At 33.7% G+C, this 17,965-nt stretch overlaps 2 protein-coding genes across 6 annotated transcripts in view; one reads left to right on the forward strand and one right to left on the reverse strand.

Moving 5' to 3' along the window:
- LOC117111513 (ecto-NOX disulfide-thiol exchanger 2-like) overlaps positions 1-1,334 on the reverse strand; it is an 18,216-nt gene extending 16,882 nt beyond the window's left edge. The window contains exon 1 of one of the 2 annotated variants that reach the window (XM_033254433.1): positions 868-1,334. The gene's annotated coding sequence lies outside the window, so the exon portion shown is untranslated. Of the gene's footprint in view, positions 1-731; positions 751-867 lie in introns of those variants that run through there. The other variant, XM_033254432.1, reaches the window with a different exon arrangement.
- Positions 1-8,241, forward strand: part of LOC117111514 (mannose-6-phosphate isomerase-like) — a 9,347-nt gene extending 1,106 nt beyond the window's left edge. The window contains exons 2-9 of one of the 4 annotated variants that reach the window (XM_033254435.1): positions 567-617; positions 1,601-1,728; positions 2,182-2,382; positions 2,849-2,990; positions 3,445-3,636; positions 4,982-5,140; positions 6,574-6,782; positions 7,200-8,241. In XM_033254435.1, coding sequence (XP_033110326.1) covers positions 608-617; positions 1,601-1,728; positions 2,182-2,382; positions 2,849-2,990; positions 3,445-3,636; positions 4,982-5,140; positions 6,574-6,782; positions 7,200-7,406 — 1,248 coding nt within the window. In that variant the 5' untranslated portion in view covers positions 567-607 and the 3' untranslated portion in view covers positions 7,407-8,241. Of the gene's footprint in view, positions 1-566; positions 618-1,460; positions 1,482-1,584; positions 1,729-2,181; positions 2,383-2,848; positions 2,991-3,444; positions 3,637-4,981; positions 5,141-6,573; positions 6,783-7,199 lie in introns of those variants that run through there. The other 3 variants (XM_033254436.1, XM_033254437.1, XM_033254434.1) reach the window with 3 other exon arrangements.
- The last annotated feature ends 9,724 nt before the right edge of the window (positions 8,242-17,965 follow it).

Genomic DNA, 17,965 nt, shown 5'->3' on the forward strand with positions numbered 1-17,965 from the left:
TCCCTGGTTTGGAGGGGCCTAGGTAAGACCTCAGCCTGTAGTTAGGTCTATAGTTTATCCTCTTTCTCTCTAGCCTTTGGTATAACTGTACCTATCTACACTTTATAACAGGAGGTACTAGCTGTTGTTGTTGTAGATAATATACTAACATTTAATAACATCCAAGAAGCTGGTCACAGTTAGTTACACAGTGACGTACATCACATAAGTCAGTGAAATTTCATAGGCCTACCGTAGGTAAACATAGAAAGAGCAATAATTGTAAAACTCGAGCGTCACGACATTGCGAAGTGTCTGCTCTTGCTCCTCGTATCGTACTCACTCGAGTCAACCCGAAATGGCCCGAGTGAAGTTTCATGCAAATGTTTCGTACGGAAAAAAAAATCGCTGTTGAGAATTGATAATAAAATACGCGACGACTTGGTAACGAAAGTTTGCCACAAGTTTTTTTAGATCCAACTGTAGGGGGCGTCCCATTTTTCGTATTCCCACCATGCATTTCGGTGGAACACAGTGGAACACTTTTTTTGTGTGGAGAACTCTATCTTGTATTTCTAGTATCTTTGACTTCAGCCACAATCACAACAAAATCTACTGGGGTAGCAGGATGACAGAGGGTATGTTTTTAAATTTATTCTATAGTCTGTAAATTAAATTTGAGTAATTTCTTTACAGCATACCATTCAGATTAATCTTTCTGTAAGGGCTCTCATACTCAGACAGTGACGGACCTGATTGCAGCATTAGGCCCCTAGTCAAGGACCATATTTAAGTCCTTGATTGCTTGCAACGTAACACCATCACGCTCAGATGGTGTGTTTGTCATCAGACATGCATGATGACATGTTGTACCACCATTTAACTCACTATTATTACTGGTATTGTCACCTTCCTTTATTTCACGAGCTTCATCTTCCTGTTTATGCTGAATAGCGGAAGTAACTATGACAATGCATTTATCCAGTCAGGCTATAGCTTTAATCCTTGTGTATGCACATGATCCCACATGTGCAATTCTTCTAATCTATTTTAGTATTTACCTCAGCTCAAGCACGCTTTCAGAAACCAGGGAGTTGTTATAGCATAGAGGAAATAGACAAATGACAAATGTGGCAGCATCAGACAGAGGGAGTGCTTCAGATCCCCAAAACCAGGGTGGCCATAAAATGACTGAGGGTCACTTACATACATACCGAGCTTGGAAGGGACTCCAATAGGCTTGGGTCCAGGTGGGCCAGACATTTTTTAACCTTGTCTCTGGTGCACTCTATGGGCTACCCAAATAGCTAAAATTTAAACATCGCTACGATTTCTTCTGATGTTTTGAGTCAAAATAAGAATAAAAATGAAAATAGTACAGACATGTTGGCCTTGCCAAAATGCAATGATAAGCGTGAACATCAGGAGAATGTATGTGGCTGACGGAAGGGCTTGAGATGGAGTCAAAAAGCTGGAGTCTCCCACCAGATGCGGGAGACATGGTAGGTATTCATTTAGGGTTTATAATTTATTTTCACACACTGCAAGGAAAATTGCTAACCCCACTTATCTATCCTCCAAGGTAAATAGTGTGTTGAATGCTGTATGTTCTTATTCCTAGTGTTTGAATTGAAGTGTGCTATGCAAGAATACCCTTGGGGTCGCTTGGGGTCAGATAGTGAAGTTGCTCAGCTTAATCAAAATAACGATCCCTCTTTTCAACTGCAGCCAAATCAACCATATGCAGAGGTAAGACCTCATTAAATCTCCTACTCACCAAGTCACAGAGGTTATGCTTACAGCTGACCTGCACTATTTAAATGATCATCTTGCACACCTGACCTTGAACTTTTATTTTGTGAATACTTTCCTGGATGAACCAACATATGTGCCAGTTTCCTTTTGGGAATTTTGAAAATCATCTATGCATATAATTATCATTTCATCCAGGTAAGTATCCCACTCACCTCTGCTTTTGCGATTTACTGGAATTCTATAGATTTTTGGCATGTGTTGTGCAAGTCTATCATCAGTTACCTCCATGACTATATCTCTTTTGCCCAAAAGCATTATTGCTCTTGAGAATAGTTTAGCTTCTTGGAATTACTAATACTACTATGGAATGAATCTTGAATGGATGAAAGAATTCCTTTTAAAATCCTACAACAAATGATGGCACATTTACTTATTGCTTTTCCACAGCTTTGGATGGGAACGCATCCCAAAGGACCATCGATAATCAAGAATGGCACTCTGACAGGTCAACCTCTGGTGAACTGGATCAAGGAGAACCCACAAAGTCTTGGAGCAAAAGTCCAAGAGAAGTTCAACAATAAACTGCCATTCCTATTTAAAGTGCTGTCCGTCAATAAATCACTCTCAATTCAAGCGCATCCCACCAAGGTATTTAAAAACTCTGCTGAAAACACTATATGGAAAGAGATGCAGGCATGCATGCACGATGGCAGTGTCTGCCAGTGATTCTCTGGCGAGGGTCTAACATGCCTTGGTATTTTCAGACTGTAAAATGCTTTTTCAGAGCACTATGTTTACTGATAAAATGATTGGCTTGGGAGACAGGGGTCCTGTGGGTTCCCTGGCACCCATACTGGTGCCACCAATGAATATGCAACCAGCTCTAATACCTTGAGAGTATTCCAGTTGCATTGCATTTATCTGCACACTACTTCACTATCCTACCAGGTGCCCATTTGCCCATTTAACAGATGTAATAAAATTCCTCTTCAAAAGATGCAAAGTGGCCAGTCGTCAGTGACAACTATTGATACAGTTGTGCCATTTTGTGCCTTTATTAAAATCTCATTGGCATTTATCATATATTATTTTATCTATATTTTCTCCTCTTCAGGAACATGCAGAAAAATTGTACAAAGAACGTCCTGACAAGTATCCAGATGATAACCACAAACCAGAGATGGCACTTGCTCTGACACCCTTTGAAGGATTCTGTGGGTTCCGTCCTGTTGATGAAATTGTTAAATTTCTTCAAGGTATTAATTATACATATCAGGTTTTTAACTTGTAAATCATCACCATCTTCACCATCTTCATACAATTTAGGAACATATTTTACATTCTAACATAGGTTAGACGGGGTTTAATTTATTTATTGGCACACTTCCTGTGAAGAAGGAGAGTGTAAATATTTAGCAGAATAAAAATACAATTTCTCAGCCAATTTCAGGACTTTAGGAACTATTTCTTTGAGTATGAGATCAGGTTAATAATTTACAGTATTTTTTATGACATATATTATTAATGTCATTGTTATAATTTATTTTATTATTTTTGTCAATGGTATTATTATTACTGCAATTGATTAATTACAATAATACTAAACATGATAATTAAATACACGTGAATTAGTTTTTATGATGTTACTGTCTGTAGTAAGTTTATAATTAAAATAAAGTAAATAAACTTTTTAAAATTTACTTGCAACAGACATTCCCGAATTCACTACTGTTGTAGGGGAGGATAATGCATCACAGCTTATCGAGGCTTTCAACAAAGGAGGTGACCTTGCCACAACATGCAGGGACGCCCTCAAGAGGTGCTTTACCGGGTTGATGACGCGAGATGCGGAGACAATTACAAAACAACTTAACACATTGGTGCAGCGAATCAACAATGACGGTGACTATTTTATTAATATTACTTTATCACTTGAACACTATAAAATTTGTACTATAGTATAAGCCTATACTCGAGTATAAACAGGTTACCCTGATGTTGTGGTTCATTTTAGCCCCTGTCATTGTGGAATAGTGTGAAAATGTAGCTACTATTAGCACTTCTTTACAGTGGCTAGGTAGTTACGGACCACACCCATATAAAATGCAGCACAATTATGCTGCAAGTTATGGGTTATTCTCCTACCTTTATCTCCCTACATAATATCCAGTGTCACGTACAAGCCAAGGTAGAAATGGAGACAGCAGAACATGTGTAATCAAGTTTATTTCATAATGGTAATCATGCCTGTTTAACCTGTTCTGCCAATGGTCTTGAACAACATACTTTACATTATTTTCAGTTATATCATTAATAGACCTTTCCGGAGTGTCAATCAAACTCCACAACTGACTAATCAGAACAACGCTAGGAATGCGCGCGCATCTTACAAACACACGTGTTGTCCCACAAACGCACGTGTTCGCATATGTTTTAACACTGCCGTCTTGTGGGGCCTTAGCAACAAAATCTTGGCGGAAAGGTCCATTGTACTACTGTATATATAAACTGAGTTTATGTATTTAAAGATTTATATGCAAAAATACATTTTTGTTCTAAGGAAGAGGAGATTATATTTTGGATAAAAATGTCAAATATCAAAGTAAAGATCACATATAGTCACCAAATTTTATTATCAATGGACTTGAAGGATATATATACTCCATTGGGCACCTTCCCTAGTTTTGTTACTGTATTTTCATTTACTGTATGATGAGATTTATTAGACCAAAAAAAAAAAATTGTTTGTTTGCCCTCCTCCACCCGATCCTAACTTACTGAAAAAAATAGGGGCGGAAAAACAAAAAAGACTTACTTAGCTTTTTTCTTCACAAATAAAAAAAATGTGAGTGAATTTATCTTTATTTTTTTGCCGAATGCCCTACAAATTAGTCTTAAGTTTTTGTCTGATGTAAGATATTGCCATTCTAGGCCTCTGGGTTATTTTTATTCCATCTGATGAGTATCTTCAGAAAAAAAAAAGGGGGAAAAAAAACTTTTTCCACCCGCCCCTTTTTATCATTTTTTAAAAAAGAAAGGCAAACAAACAATTTATTTTTTTAGGCCTTATGTCAGTAAATTTTAGTTTCTATTTTAAGCATTATAAATTAATGTTTAAATATTTATATAAATATTATTTATATTTTTTATTTAACTGAAGTTATTATTATTAGAATGTTTTACTAAATTAATTGATAATGAACAACCGTATTAACATACAGTTATCTTGTACTGTCTTCCAATGTAGATGTTTCACCCCAAGAAGGCAGCATTCTACAACGTCTGTACAGACAGTTTCCAGATGATGTAGGCTGTTTTGGTGTATACTTCTTCAATAGAGTGTTACTTGAGCCTGGCCAAGCTATGTTCTTAGGTCCAAATGAGCCACACGCTTACCTATCAGGCAGTAAGTTTCTTAGCCTAATTTTCCCAGGGGTCACAAGTCTCCTGCAAGTTGCAGGTTTTCCTAGAAAATGGGATGGCTTCCCAAACGACCCCCAAGCAAGCAAGCTTCCACAGATTCAGGTTATTTCCATGTGTAGAAGCGGTTTGGCGCAGCAGGAACAGTTTGGTTTCCCAACGTCAAGGTTGGGGTTCAATCCCTTGCTGTGAATTTTGCTTGTGACCTTCAGTTAGGCACTTTATCTGCATTGCTTCTCTCCACCCAGGAGTATAAGTGGTCCTGGGTATAAGTGAGTACCTGGTAGGGTTAAAATGCCAAATGTGCTGATTAGCTGCTGCAACGTTATGGAATACTCCCCCGAGGAGCTGAGTTTCATCCAGTGACCAGTGACCGGGGTAATGATATGAGGCATGTTGTGGCAAAATGGCTAAGTTGTAGCAAAAATTGAAATTCAAGTTATAGGTATTTTGAGATACCTGAGTATGTGATCTTTAAAATGAGGGGGTCATTCATTGAAATTGGACATTTCAAGCCTAAGTTACTGGAAAGTGAAAGTACAGCACTCTTAGAGTCAAGATAAACATGATTTTGAGTAATTGCCTTCCAAAGTTATTTGTGCATACATTGTTTAATAGAATTAACTATCTAAATAACATTAAATAAACAATTTTTTGACCACTTCCAGAACTAATACTTTGGGACATGATTAATAAGACATTGTTGATCTATAGTGAAACTGTTGATCTATAGTGAAAAAAAAATTTGGAGTTTTAGGCAATTTTTTGAGCTCCCATATTTTATAGCTCATTTACTCAATACTGGCCTGTGCGACAACTTAACCATTTCGCCACGACATGCCTCAAATGTGGAGCGCATAGAGGTCTTTTCATAATGCGCTATATAAGTCTACCATTACAGTATTTGTAGTATGTGTTCACTACTGTATTATAATTGTCTCCATCAATTCAGCAGGTGATGGGCATTACTTTATGCAGAAAGTAAATTTAGATGTGTTAAGAAAGCTCATTTGAACCAGGTCTCCTGGAAGTGGCTTCTTCCAGCTTAGGACCACTGTTTTCCTCTTATTCCTCAAGAACTAAACATAGGCCAAAAAAACTTACACCAATGAATTTTACCTGTCTTACCTTTTTTCTTTAGCTTTGTTCCTGATTGGCTTGCCTTCGTCTACCTTGTTATTCAGCTTTATTATCTCATCTTTGCTTTTTGATTTTTATATTCATTTTCTGCTTCTTTTTTTTTGGTTATGTAAATGAAATAAATATTATATTATTAAAAGATTAAAATATACAATGTAAGCTGTTGGTTTTTTGTGTTCAAGGAAAAGTTATAATGTTAATATGAAATACAGACATATGCATTATTTTGGTATAATTTTTGCATCATTCACTTATGTTATACAATTCCCTGTTTTTTAGATTGCATTGAATGCATGGCATGCTCCGATAATGTTGTTCGTGCCGGGCTTACCCCGAAATACAAAGACATTCCAACGCTCTGCGACATGCTCAACTATAACCCATCCACTCCCAACTCCAAGATTTTTCCATGTAGGAAAGACGCTAAAGATGACCATGTGACAATATATTCGCCCCCAGTGCCAGATTTTGCTGTTGATAAAATCGAGGTAAATTGTATAACATTGAGGTATATTGTAGAATAGTTCTTTAATTGCAAATTTTTAGACAAAAATACATCTGCTGACAATAATATTTTTAGATTCTTCATGAATTCTTCTTTAAAACAGTGTTATGAATATTTAATTCATTTAATATCAGCCATGTATGTAGGTTTTGGGATATCAGATTCCAAAAATCGGTAGTAGTGACAAATGTAGGGTTTTTCCAGAGCCGGTCACACATGAATTCAGTTCATAAAAGTCATGAAAATATTCAGAATCATAATACGGAAGATCAGGTGTAAAAGCGCACTTTATGTTTACATATTCAAAGTAATTTATTTCAAACAAATACAACTTAAAAGTCAAATTATTATTCATCACATTTTTCCTTATTACTTTCCCGTTTCTCCTTTGAATTCCCAGGTTGACGGCAAAGTTGACTACACTATTTCTGCATACAACAGTGCCAGTATAATACTTGTCATCAAGGGCCAAGCAGAAGCTAACACTGAACAAGCCCTCAAAATACATCGTGGTTCAGTGATTTTTGTATCAGCCAATCAAAATCTTCCTCTCAAATGTCAATCAGAGAAACTCCTCCTATTTAGAGCATATTGTCCACTACTTTAATTAAGTTTCTTTGATTAATAAAATGGCTGAATAATTATTCAGGTAATTAGCTTCTTTAATTAATCATAATTTTCAAATTATATTATAAACATTAATATATAATATATTCTATTATTTTCAATGAATTTGAAATTTTTCATTTGTGTACTAATTTTGTTGCTGAATTATGCAATAAGAATGTAATTTGCCAGACATTCTGTTTTGTTTATTTTCAATCTGTTATATTTTTTAATTCTTGAAAAACTACAAAATCAGTGTGGACAGAAAATCCTTTTATTTACCAATATTGTGTTTAATAATAAAAAAAAAACAGTAACAATTTTTAAAATGTGTATTATTTTAAAGTACAGTAAGCCATCTTCAAATTTTCCTCCAATTATTATGTGCTAAACATTTATGGATATATATTGTAATTGAATGCCTTTGCTGTTAGTAAAAACTACTGAAACCCTGATGTAGGGGTCAAATTAGTAGGTTGTGCAGTGGATGGTTCAGTCTATTTTTTTATTTGTGTTAACTTCATCTTGGTGTGCTAGAAGCCCAATGTATTCATCAACAGTGGTGTATAAGAGTATTGCTATGAGGAAAATATTAAATGCAGTGGTTTCTTGTTTTTTTTTTTATCAGTAAATTTTCAGTGAATCTGAGATGGGGGTGGGAAGCATAGATATGCCACTGAGTTTCAAACAATTACCTAATCGTAGCAATGAATTTACTGATGCATTTGTAATATTATAATACCTCTTTGATTTGCGCTCTCTCTACATTCTATCTTGATTAGTAATAACTTTTTAAGGAAATTCTTTGCCCATATTCTTTCTAATTGCTGACAAAATGTCACCAAAATATTCAACACCATTGGTATATCGCTTTACTTGCTTGGTCACTACCGTATTCATTTCTTATTTACCGTATAATTAAAATATTATTGTTTGTTAATTTTATATAATACTATAAACCAAATTACTGTAAGTTAAATAGTACAGTATAAAATTAGTATACAGTATCCTAACAGTATACAATAGTAATAACATTTTCAAATGTCAAATATATTGTTTTCATATTAGTTTGTTGTCAAAGTCTTATGTTGTTTGTGATCCATATGTTTATAGACCTTATCACAAATCAAAGCCGTAATGCATATAGGGATTAAAAAGGGGCAATAGCGCTGTTTGATCTCTTGCGCAACCACCGTGGTGGTGCGGTATTGTCTGAATGATCACAATTTTTTTTTTTATGATGAATTTCATTAACATTTAGACATACAAGCAAATATTGTGTGTTTTGTTGTTTTTTGCCCCTTATTCAATCCCATCATGCTTTGTTGTTGTGCGTCATCCATTGATATTTTTTGATTTGCAATAAACCTTATTATTTCCCAAATACATACATGCATATGCATGCCCATATATAGTCATTATGTGCCTATATATGGTCATGATGTGATGTCATCATGACCAAATTTAGGCATGTCATGTGTTTTTTTTTTGTCCAATAAAATTTGATAGTCTGGCTTTAAATTTATTTCTAGCCAATTTAAGAGACTGAAGAGGAGAAAATTGTTTTCTGTTTCAATTAGTGTGGTACATAATAGCACGAGTTGACACAAAAAATATTAATTAGGTAATAAGAACATTTCATTGGCCAATTTCACTCGGTACATGGTGCGGTAGTTTGACTACTTTCCTGTGCGTGCCAATTTACATGGATGCGCAGAAAGAAATACTATCAAACTGTGTGATTTTTAACCTCGCATATCGAAATTGGTAATGTAGATTAATTGTTTGCTGCTTAATATATATTAGGTATACTGTAGTAAAACAAATACAAATATAACAAATGTCTTCAGCGCCCTGTTTGAATAAGTGCCCCTCAATTCCTAAAATCATTCAATCGTACAGTACAGTACATCACGAACATAACTTTCTGCATCAGCTATTCGCATCTATCTTAGCATTGTCAGTCTATCTGGTTTTCTGTATTGATGCATCTTTAGAATGCCGTTCTTGTTTTATTGATACCCTTTTTGAATTTAGAACCACAGTATTCAATATATAAAAATTAAAAATATTGTATGGCCATTTTCAGTCAACAAAAACTGACCTCATCACTTTCGTATTTGTTTTATTGATACCCTTTTTGAATTTAGAACTACAGTATTTAATATCTAAAAATTAAAATATTGTATGGCCATTTTCAGTCAACAAAATAAACTGACCTCTTCACTTTCGTATTTAAGCAAGAAACCCTGCAATGATCCTGTTAATCTGAATTGGCAGATGGCCAACACACTTACCACCAATACCACCACCACTAATTTCATCTGCTGTTATGTAAATACCCCCAACATTAATGAGACATGCTCTCTCTGCGATTACATTTTCTTCACCAAAACCATTCGTTTATCTTCAATTAAAAAAAAAAGTGCCCTCACAAATAGCCAAAAATATTTTAAGCGGACGGGCGTTTATTCGTGCAAGTATGGTACAACATGGTTTTACTTCAGTAAAGCAGTGAATTCTACTTCCCTCATCATTGGATGATTGAGACTATCTCCCTCTGCTTCGGAGGTAGTCTCCCAATTATCCAACACCTCGGAAAACAGAATTCAATACTTCACCTCAAAACATTTTGTATTTCAGGGGCAGATTTAGAGTGGTGCCGGGAGGGCCACGGCTCCCCCTTTTTGAAAAAAAAAAGAAGAAATAAAAAGAAAAAATTGATCGCCCAAAATGTCTCAGAAGTTATTTACGGGCGTCTAGAAGACAACAATTTCGTGGGGACATGCCCCCGGACCCCCTAAGGTAGTCTTGCCTCAATCGGCCCACTTTTGGGGGGACCCCCTTCGGAGAACTTTGGATCTGGATGCATCTTCTTGTATTGAAAGTCAATAATTTTATTACACATACAAAGTAAGTAAATATTGAATTGTTTACAGGCTTATTAGCTCAGTGCAGTATGTAGGTCTGTCCATGGACCTATTAAATTAATAGGTCCATGGTCTGTCAGTGGAGATGGTCTTCATAATATCTGATAGCTGGATAGCATAGAACTCTACATAGAATGTACATATGCTGCCCTCTATATTTGAGTAAACAAAATAAGTGCTGTGCTAATGTTCTGCATAATAATTATATAACAATAACAATAATAACCAAATATAGGCCTGATAAATATGTAATTTAAACATTTATAATAGAGTATATATAATTAAAATATAATAAATGATCAGTTACATGAAGCTATTATATAAAATATAATTTAAAAAAAAAATTAATAGGCCTCTAATCAAATATAGGCCTAATCATGTAATATTAAAATAAATTTAAATTTATTGTTAATAAATAACATGACATGGAAACATTAAAGCGCACCTGATCAACCTCCTCGGTCCCACCATGACTTGGGCTGAGGTGAGAAAATCTTAGCTTTTCTATATGATTTTTTTTCAAAAACCATAATTATAGAGGATGACCTTTCCAACGTATCCTATCCTAGAAGTTTGGCTGATATTTAGATTTAGGGGCCCTCCTGAATATTAAAATGAAATAGTGTGATGCTATGTCAGGGAAAGGCACATTTCGAGTGGAGATGATTTTCATTGTGAGAAAAAATTCTGCGCTGTCACAGGAAAGGGTCACAGGAGTTGAACCCAGGACCCTTGGATTGAAAGGCAAACATGTTAACCACCAAGCTACAACCTTATACTTTTTTATTTAAATGCTTTCATTTGTGTCTGAAATTTAACTCCTAAATGTCAAATTTAGTTATAAAAATGCAATACCCCACCCTAGAAAACAGAAGTAAACATTGACTATTCTTTTTATTGTCATTTGTAAACAGAATATTTACACAGAAATATTGTGAGTTAGCAAGAGTTAACCTATTATATTTATTACTATAAATTGTAAGGAAATATATAATATATTATCAATTATACCATTTAGATGTTGGTAGTTATCTTTATCAAAGGCAGTCTCAAAAGCACTTCTCAGCTTACAAAAATTGCTAATGCTCTTAAATACAGCTTTTAAATCTTTTCATTGAGTCAACTATAATGTACTAATTCTCAGAAAAGAGCAACCCCTGTAACCTTTGGAAGCATGGTTGCAGAGGAGAGCCGCTTGGCGTATCTAGGAGTATTGTCATGAGTGAAGGTTGGGGGGGTTGATGCAAGGTGTGAGCGTGGCTTGATAAATGTGACTGGCTCTGGCAAAACCCTCAGTTTGTCGCAAATTTCTAATTTCCCACAAGCACCCATAACGTTCGAGAATCAGAATTTTGAAAATTTTGTTTTTGCATTTCGATATATTAAAGAACATTTCTATAAAATATCAATCACCAAATCTGACTGAAAAGTATATTAAAATAAATTTTAAATTAAAAAAAATCTTAATAATAAACTATTGACTTTGGAATCCTTGGAAGCTGCTCAAAACCTACATGACTGATATCAAATGAAATAAATATTCATAACTTCGGTAATACTCAACCAATTTCCATCAAATAAACACTGCTTTAAAGAAGACTTCATGCAAAATTTCAAAACACCAAAAGCTCAATTTTTGAATTTTTCCTACAAGCAGAGGTTTTGCTAGTACTGGTCACAAATAAGTGAGGGGGTGTTATGCAATAATTTGTAACTATATGAGCATCATTTGTTTTTCACAGTATATTTTCAAAGCTATCAGAAGGGGCACAATTTTTTTTTTTTTTTTTTTTTTTGGAGGTGGGCCCATGCTTGTTTAAGTCCTCCATACATATACCGCTGCTTGTTCTTGGGCAATGCACTATTTCTGCATGCTCTTCTCTCTACCCAGGAGTTGAATTAGCATTTGACAGCCATGGATAATGAGTTTATGCACAGATTTAAACAGCATGACTGGAATACCTCTCCAGGGAGGAAATACAGAATGTTGTTATTAATTCCTATTATGTTATATTCATCTTCATCAGCAGTGGACACTGTTGTTATAAATACACAGCCCTAGTAATAATAATAAAGAAATGATAAAACTCATTAGTAGTTTTACCTTTGTCCTTGTTATTTTATTTGTTATATTTATTTTGTTATTCAACAAATGTTTTTGTATTATTTTGATAGATTTGAATAGGCTACAACTTTAAACTGTTTTTGTTATAATTTGTAATAATGTATGTGATCATGTTTTTGACATCCTGCATTGGTCTGTATTTGCCAAGACCTGGATTTAATGTACTTCCTTTTATTTGAGATATGGAATAATAATTTTTTTTTTATAATTTATTTGATGCGTCATAGACATACAATAATAAAGATGATTTTTGAACGAAAATAAAATACATACTATGAATAAAAATATGTTTTATTTAATTATAATTTGCATCACGTAGAATGGTCGTTTAATAATGACATCATGATACAAAACATTAAGGTATTTTGGTACTCTCAATTTAACACCAAGGTGGGTATTTAAAAATATTGAAGTGCCAATTATTTGAAAACAAAACATTGGTTAGGAGTGACGTTTAGGCTTACGTTAAAGAGTATGAGAAAAGAGTAACAAAAATTATGGTTTAAATAAGCCAAGGGATGACTACATTTCTGTTGCACTCCAACCCAGTACCTCACAAAGGTATATTATGATCAATATAATATTTTACTAGCATACAGTACTTCTATATAAATACAAATTTCTGTATATATTAGTAGTCTAGACAAAATACAACCTTTAAAGAATAAGTAATTTCTAATTCAGAGACCATTTTGGAGGGTAGATGTGGCTTGGTGGTTATGACGCCTGCCTTCCAATCCCAGGGTCCTGGGTTCAAATCCTGCAATGTTGATGGAGTGGAGATGTAGCTTGGAGTTTAAGATGCTTGCTTCCAATCCCAGGGTCCTGGGTCCAAATTCTGTGAGATTCCAGTATATGTTCATGCATCTAAAAAAAACAACTTCACTCCCAATGCCTCATGAAATGAGAATTAGTTTATAAACCATCATTCCATCCTGTAAATGTACTTGACGACATAAGGGAAATATATTTTGTAATTAATGTCATAGCTAATTTATGTTACATACAATTCCATGTTTAAATAATAACACTATGATTAGCATAACATGAACATGTCTGTATCTAATCCACATCTCAGCTCCAACACCAAGCAATGCTAGCCGGTGACTCATGCGTGATGTCATCACGGTCAGAGGTTATGTGAAATCTGCTCTCCATCACTCGTTAAGTGAGTGCATTGTTATTAGTGATATGACCAGCTGATCACTCTGCCGCACAAACACCGTGGAAATCACTACGAGCGAGTTGGACTGTGGAAGCACAGATACTTGAATAATAACCTAAAGTTCGCTCGCTCTGAATATTTTAAGGCAGAGCTTAAATTTTTAAATGACATGCGATGATGGTAATGAAAAATTACTAAAACAGATCTCTCTAATTAGACACTTAAAAAAAATACTGCATCCAATTAAATACTACTTTTCTGTAGCCTCATAATAAATGCCTATCTTTCATTTTTGTTATCTGGACCCCAAGGAAAGACAATGTCCCCACATTGATTGAGTATCCAGAAAAACAGAAAGGTTTCTAATCTAATCTAATCTTTGTGATATTTATTTTTCTAATTAAAGACTAGGAAAACCTCAATGTGGTTTTTGATTGGATAGAGGTCTATATAATAAAAATTATAATAGTTGAGTAATATTTAATTTGGTTTTTGTGACTGTTCAGATTGCATTTTATTTTTTATGCAGATAATTTCAGTCATTGTCTGCTGTTTATATTATTAATTCACACAGAGTAAATATACACAATTGATAACAGTAATAGTAATAATAAATAAAAATTTAATAATTAATTTTAACATTGTTACGGGAAAAAATTTCCAGTTTTAATAACAATAAAGTTGTATATTGTGTCTTGTATATTGAATTGTAAGTTATTTTACTGAGAAAGATGAAATATTTGAATAGATGATGTACATGAAACATTTTAACAATCTGTGCTAATGCTAAACAGTGGCATATTTACGCAGGGGAGACACGCCCTTCCAAAAATGCTTGCGCTCTCCCACTGCAAAAAAACACCATCATTTAAAATGTAGCCAACACTCAACACCTCAAATAAAACACTGACTAGTTCTTTTACATAAACCAAATAACATCTAATATTACAAGAAACATTGATGTAGGCTGGTTTCAGCAGGAAGGGGGGGGGGGGAAGGGTTCAACTAATTTGGGGTCATGGCGTACCACACAGCTTACGCCATGAGAAACAATTCAACAATTACTAGTGGGGTAATAACTTTATATAATCAATTCAAATGTTAAATTGTATTTATAAACAAGATATTTTTTAACAATGAAAAAGTAATGTAACTAATGAAATTAAAAAATAAATTGATGATAGATAAATTTGTCTGATACTGTAGTTTAGATTTGTGCATGAATTGTCTGTCCTGGGGTTAGTGTTGATTGTCTATGAATGAGTGATTTATGATAATCTACAATTAATTCTCTGTAACCCATTTACATATTCGTGGAATGGTTTAGGTCATTAATGCAAATAAGAACATCACTGATACTCTGATCGTGGTTTTGATTAAGATAATACAAATATGATAGTAATAATAATATTCAATATTCAATACCATATTTTTTATTAATATTATTTTACCATGGCAACAATATTTTTACGAAGACTAAATAGAATGGCATAATTTATTATTAATAACACTAATGGATGGTCGTGAAAAGATGATGATAATGGAGATAATGGTAATAACACGAACAGTGATTGCACTTAAAAAGTGGTAGCCATTGCGAGTGCACTGAGCCATGGAGATTCTACAATACATAAGGTCCATGGTTCAAATCCATCACTGCTCTCCTTGTGTTTCATCTAGAGGGCTGAAATTTCAGTTTAGCCTGTTCTTCAGATATGACATTTAAGCTACCTATCGTGTGTGTAATAATTGACCAAGTGCATTTTCAACAAGGAGTATCAGCCTCAGCGATGTGGAGTAGTTGCATTCTATCAACAAAAAAAGCTTTAAATTAAATAAAATTTAAAAAATAAAGAATATATTAATTTGTATAATTTTTAAGAGATGCTTTCATTTGGTTTCCATGGGTGGTTTGTTGTATTTGTGATTGGCGTTGGTTTCTACAATGTACAATACCTAGCATCTATGTATTTTAATAAGTTTTAAAAATATAAATAACAGAATGGATGACAAAGGGGAGGAAACAATGAAAACGATAGCAACAAGAACAAAAAATAGGAGTACAAAATTTTAAAAATGTAAAAGGTAAGCTTAAGGCCCTTTTCTTCACAGAAATCTGATCATGATTAAGATTATCTTTTAATTGTGAATATCATAATGTTGACACTGACTGAGCAGTTTGAATATAAACTAACAAATGTAAATAAATCACAGACACAAAACTTGAAAGTCCAAACTGATAGATTTTAATAATTCACACTGTTTCTTAACATAAACCACACAATATGAACGTATCCCAACCAACTTGTAAATATGGCAAGACACACTGATGGAGGAGTAACTAAGTGTCAAACAATCACATAGTTGAAATGAAAGGACCAATCAAAATCACTGTTATATAAATCCTTGACCACTAAGATTTTTCAAAAACACCTTTTTTGTACAAATATTTTTTCGGTGTTTTCTTTGATAGATAATCATGGTTGCTAGCCTAAATTTGGTAACATACACAATATTAACTACAAATAACTCTTGTAATGTGGTATATTATAACTTTGTGTGATGTATTGTGTTCGTAGAATCAGACCATTATCTGCTTTATATTCAATGGCCTTGTAACTACATAGCATCTGTATGTTTTAACTTAAAATACATTTGGCATGTAGGAGTAAAGGTTTAATGGTTTAGCATCATGCCTTAAAACCCAGGTACTGGGCTCAACCTACAAATTATAATTATTTTCATGTCAAAAACAAAAGAGATTTCTTCCCTCAAAATCACAACATTAATATTTAATCTTTATTACATTATTATTTTATTTGTTTTTATTTTCAATATAATTTAATCTATATTTACCGGTATATATTATGTCGCAAACTTCAATGACTAAAATGAAAATCATTAAATTTAGATATTTTCAATTCACAAAACTTTATATTTACTGTATTAATACTGTACTGTAGATTTATGTCATTTTGTTGAAGTGACACACTCTACTGCAGTATGTACTCTATCATCACATAGTATGCTAGAAAAATGAGTCTTAAGTCTCCATTGAAACCATCTTCAGATACCATAATTGAAAATTTTAATTTTCTGACCAAAACATTGAATTTAAAAAAAAATCAAGATTAAATTTATAAAATTGTTTCACTCAAAACCAATTGTTTGAATACAAAAGATCCATGCATCTGATTACTGAATTTGAAATAGATGCCCTGACCTTTGACCCAAATAAGCAGAGCAGGTCACATGACTAAGGAGCTGGCATGGCACGTAATGTCTGCCTCCCTGCCATCTCTTTAGTCATTAAAAAGACTAGCCAAGAGGCCAATAAATGATCAAAACAGTAAATTAAGTAGGTAAAACACTAGTTCTGTTCAAATCTCTTTGTAATGATCAATACCTTTGAATTAATAAACCTATCATAATAATTTACTCAGCTCGATTGTGATTACACCAACAAGGTACATCACAACCTCTGTAACTGGCTATGTTTAACCTTTTCAACCAAGTTTACCTTTTTTCATTCCATGTTTGACCTCTTTAAAATGGGTTTTCCCTTTTCAACTGAGTTCAACAGACTTAAATTGGGTTTATCTCTATCTTTCTTCAACTCAATTTACCTAGCTTTTAACTGGTTTATCCCATATTTAAACCAGGTTTACTCATTTTAACGGGTTCATCAGATTTTAATTGGGTTTAACTCAAACTTTCTTCAACTCAGTTTACACAGCTTTTAACTGTGGTTTATCCCATATTGAAACCAGGGTCACTCATTTTATAACGGCTTTACTACCAGTCCATCCAGAAAATGCATTCTCAATAATAATACCAAATTCTATATGCAAGATAAATAACACCTATTTTCTATACACTGCCCTAGATATTTTGGTATATGTGTTAAAAGACAGACATAGTATAATTATAGTACAATCAGATGGCAAGTAGGTTATTTCCTAGTTCACTCACTGCTTTTCAAATGAGAATGAACCATGTGTAGCGATATCTACTAACTTTAGGTTAAGCTTTTCTCAGAATGATGTTATATCTTGGAATATCTTGGAAACTGAACACAGGCTTTTAGCTTGGTCAGGGGGAAGATTTTCCACACAACACCCTGTGTTAAGAGCTGTTTTACTAATTTTAGGATTTTTGTTTTCTTGAAAAAAGATTCTTCAAGAATCGTACTAAGACTTTGTATAAGCAAGGTGGGGGTGAAGTTTTAAATGACCATATTAAATTGATTAGTGTGAGGATTTTGCATAATAATATATTCAATATTGTATTCCATCTTCTTATTATTTCTCGCATGTTTGCATGATTTTAATATTGTATTG

Source organism: Anneissia japonica, unplaced genomic scaffold, assembly GCF_011630105.1.
Source record: "Anneissia japonica isolate Jap-2015-1 unplaced genomic scaffold, ASM1163010v1 scaffold6030_len697274_cov183, whole genome shotgun sequence".
Lineage (NCBI taxonomy): Eukaryota > Metazoa > Echinodermata > Crinoidea > Comatulida > Comatulidae > Anneissia > Anneissia japonica.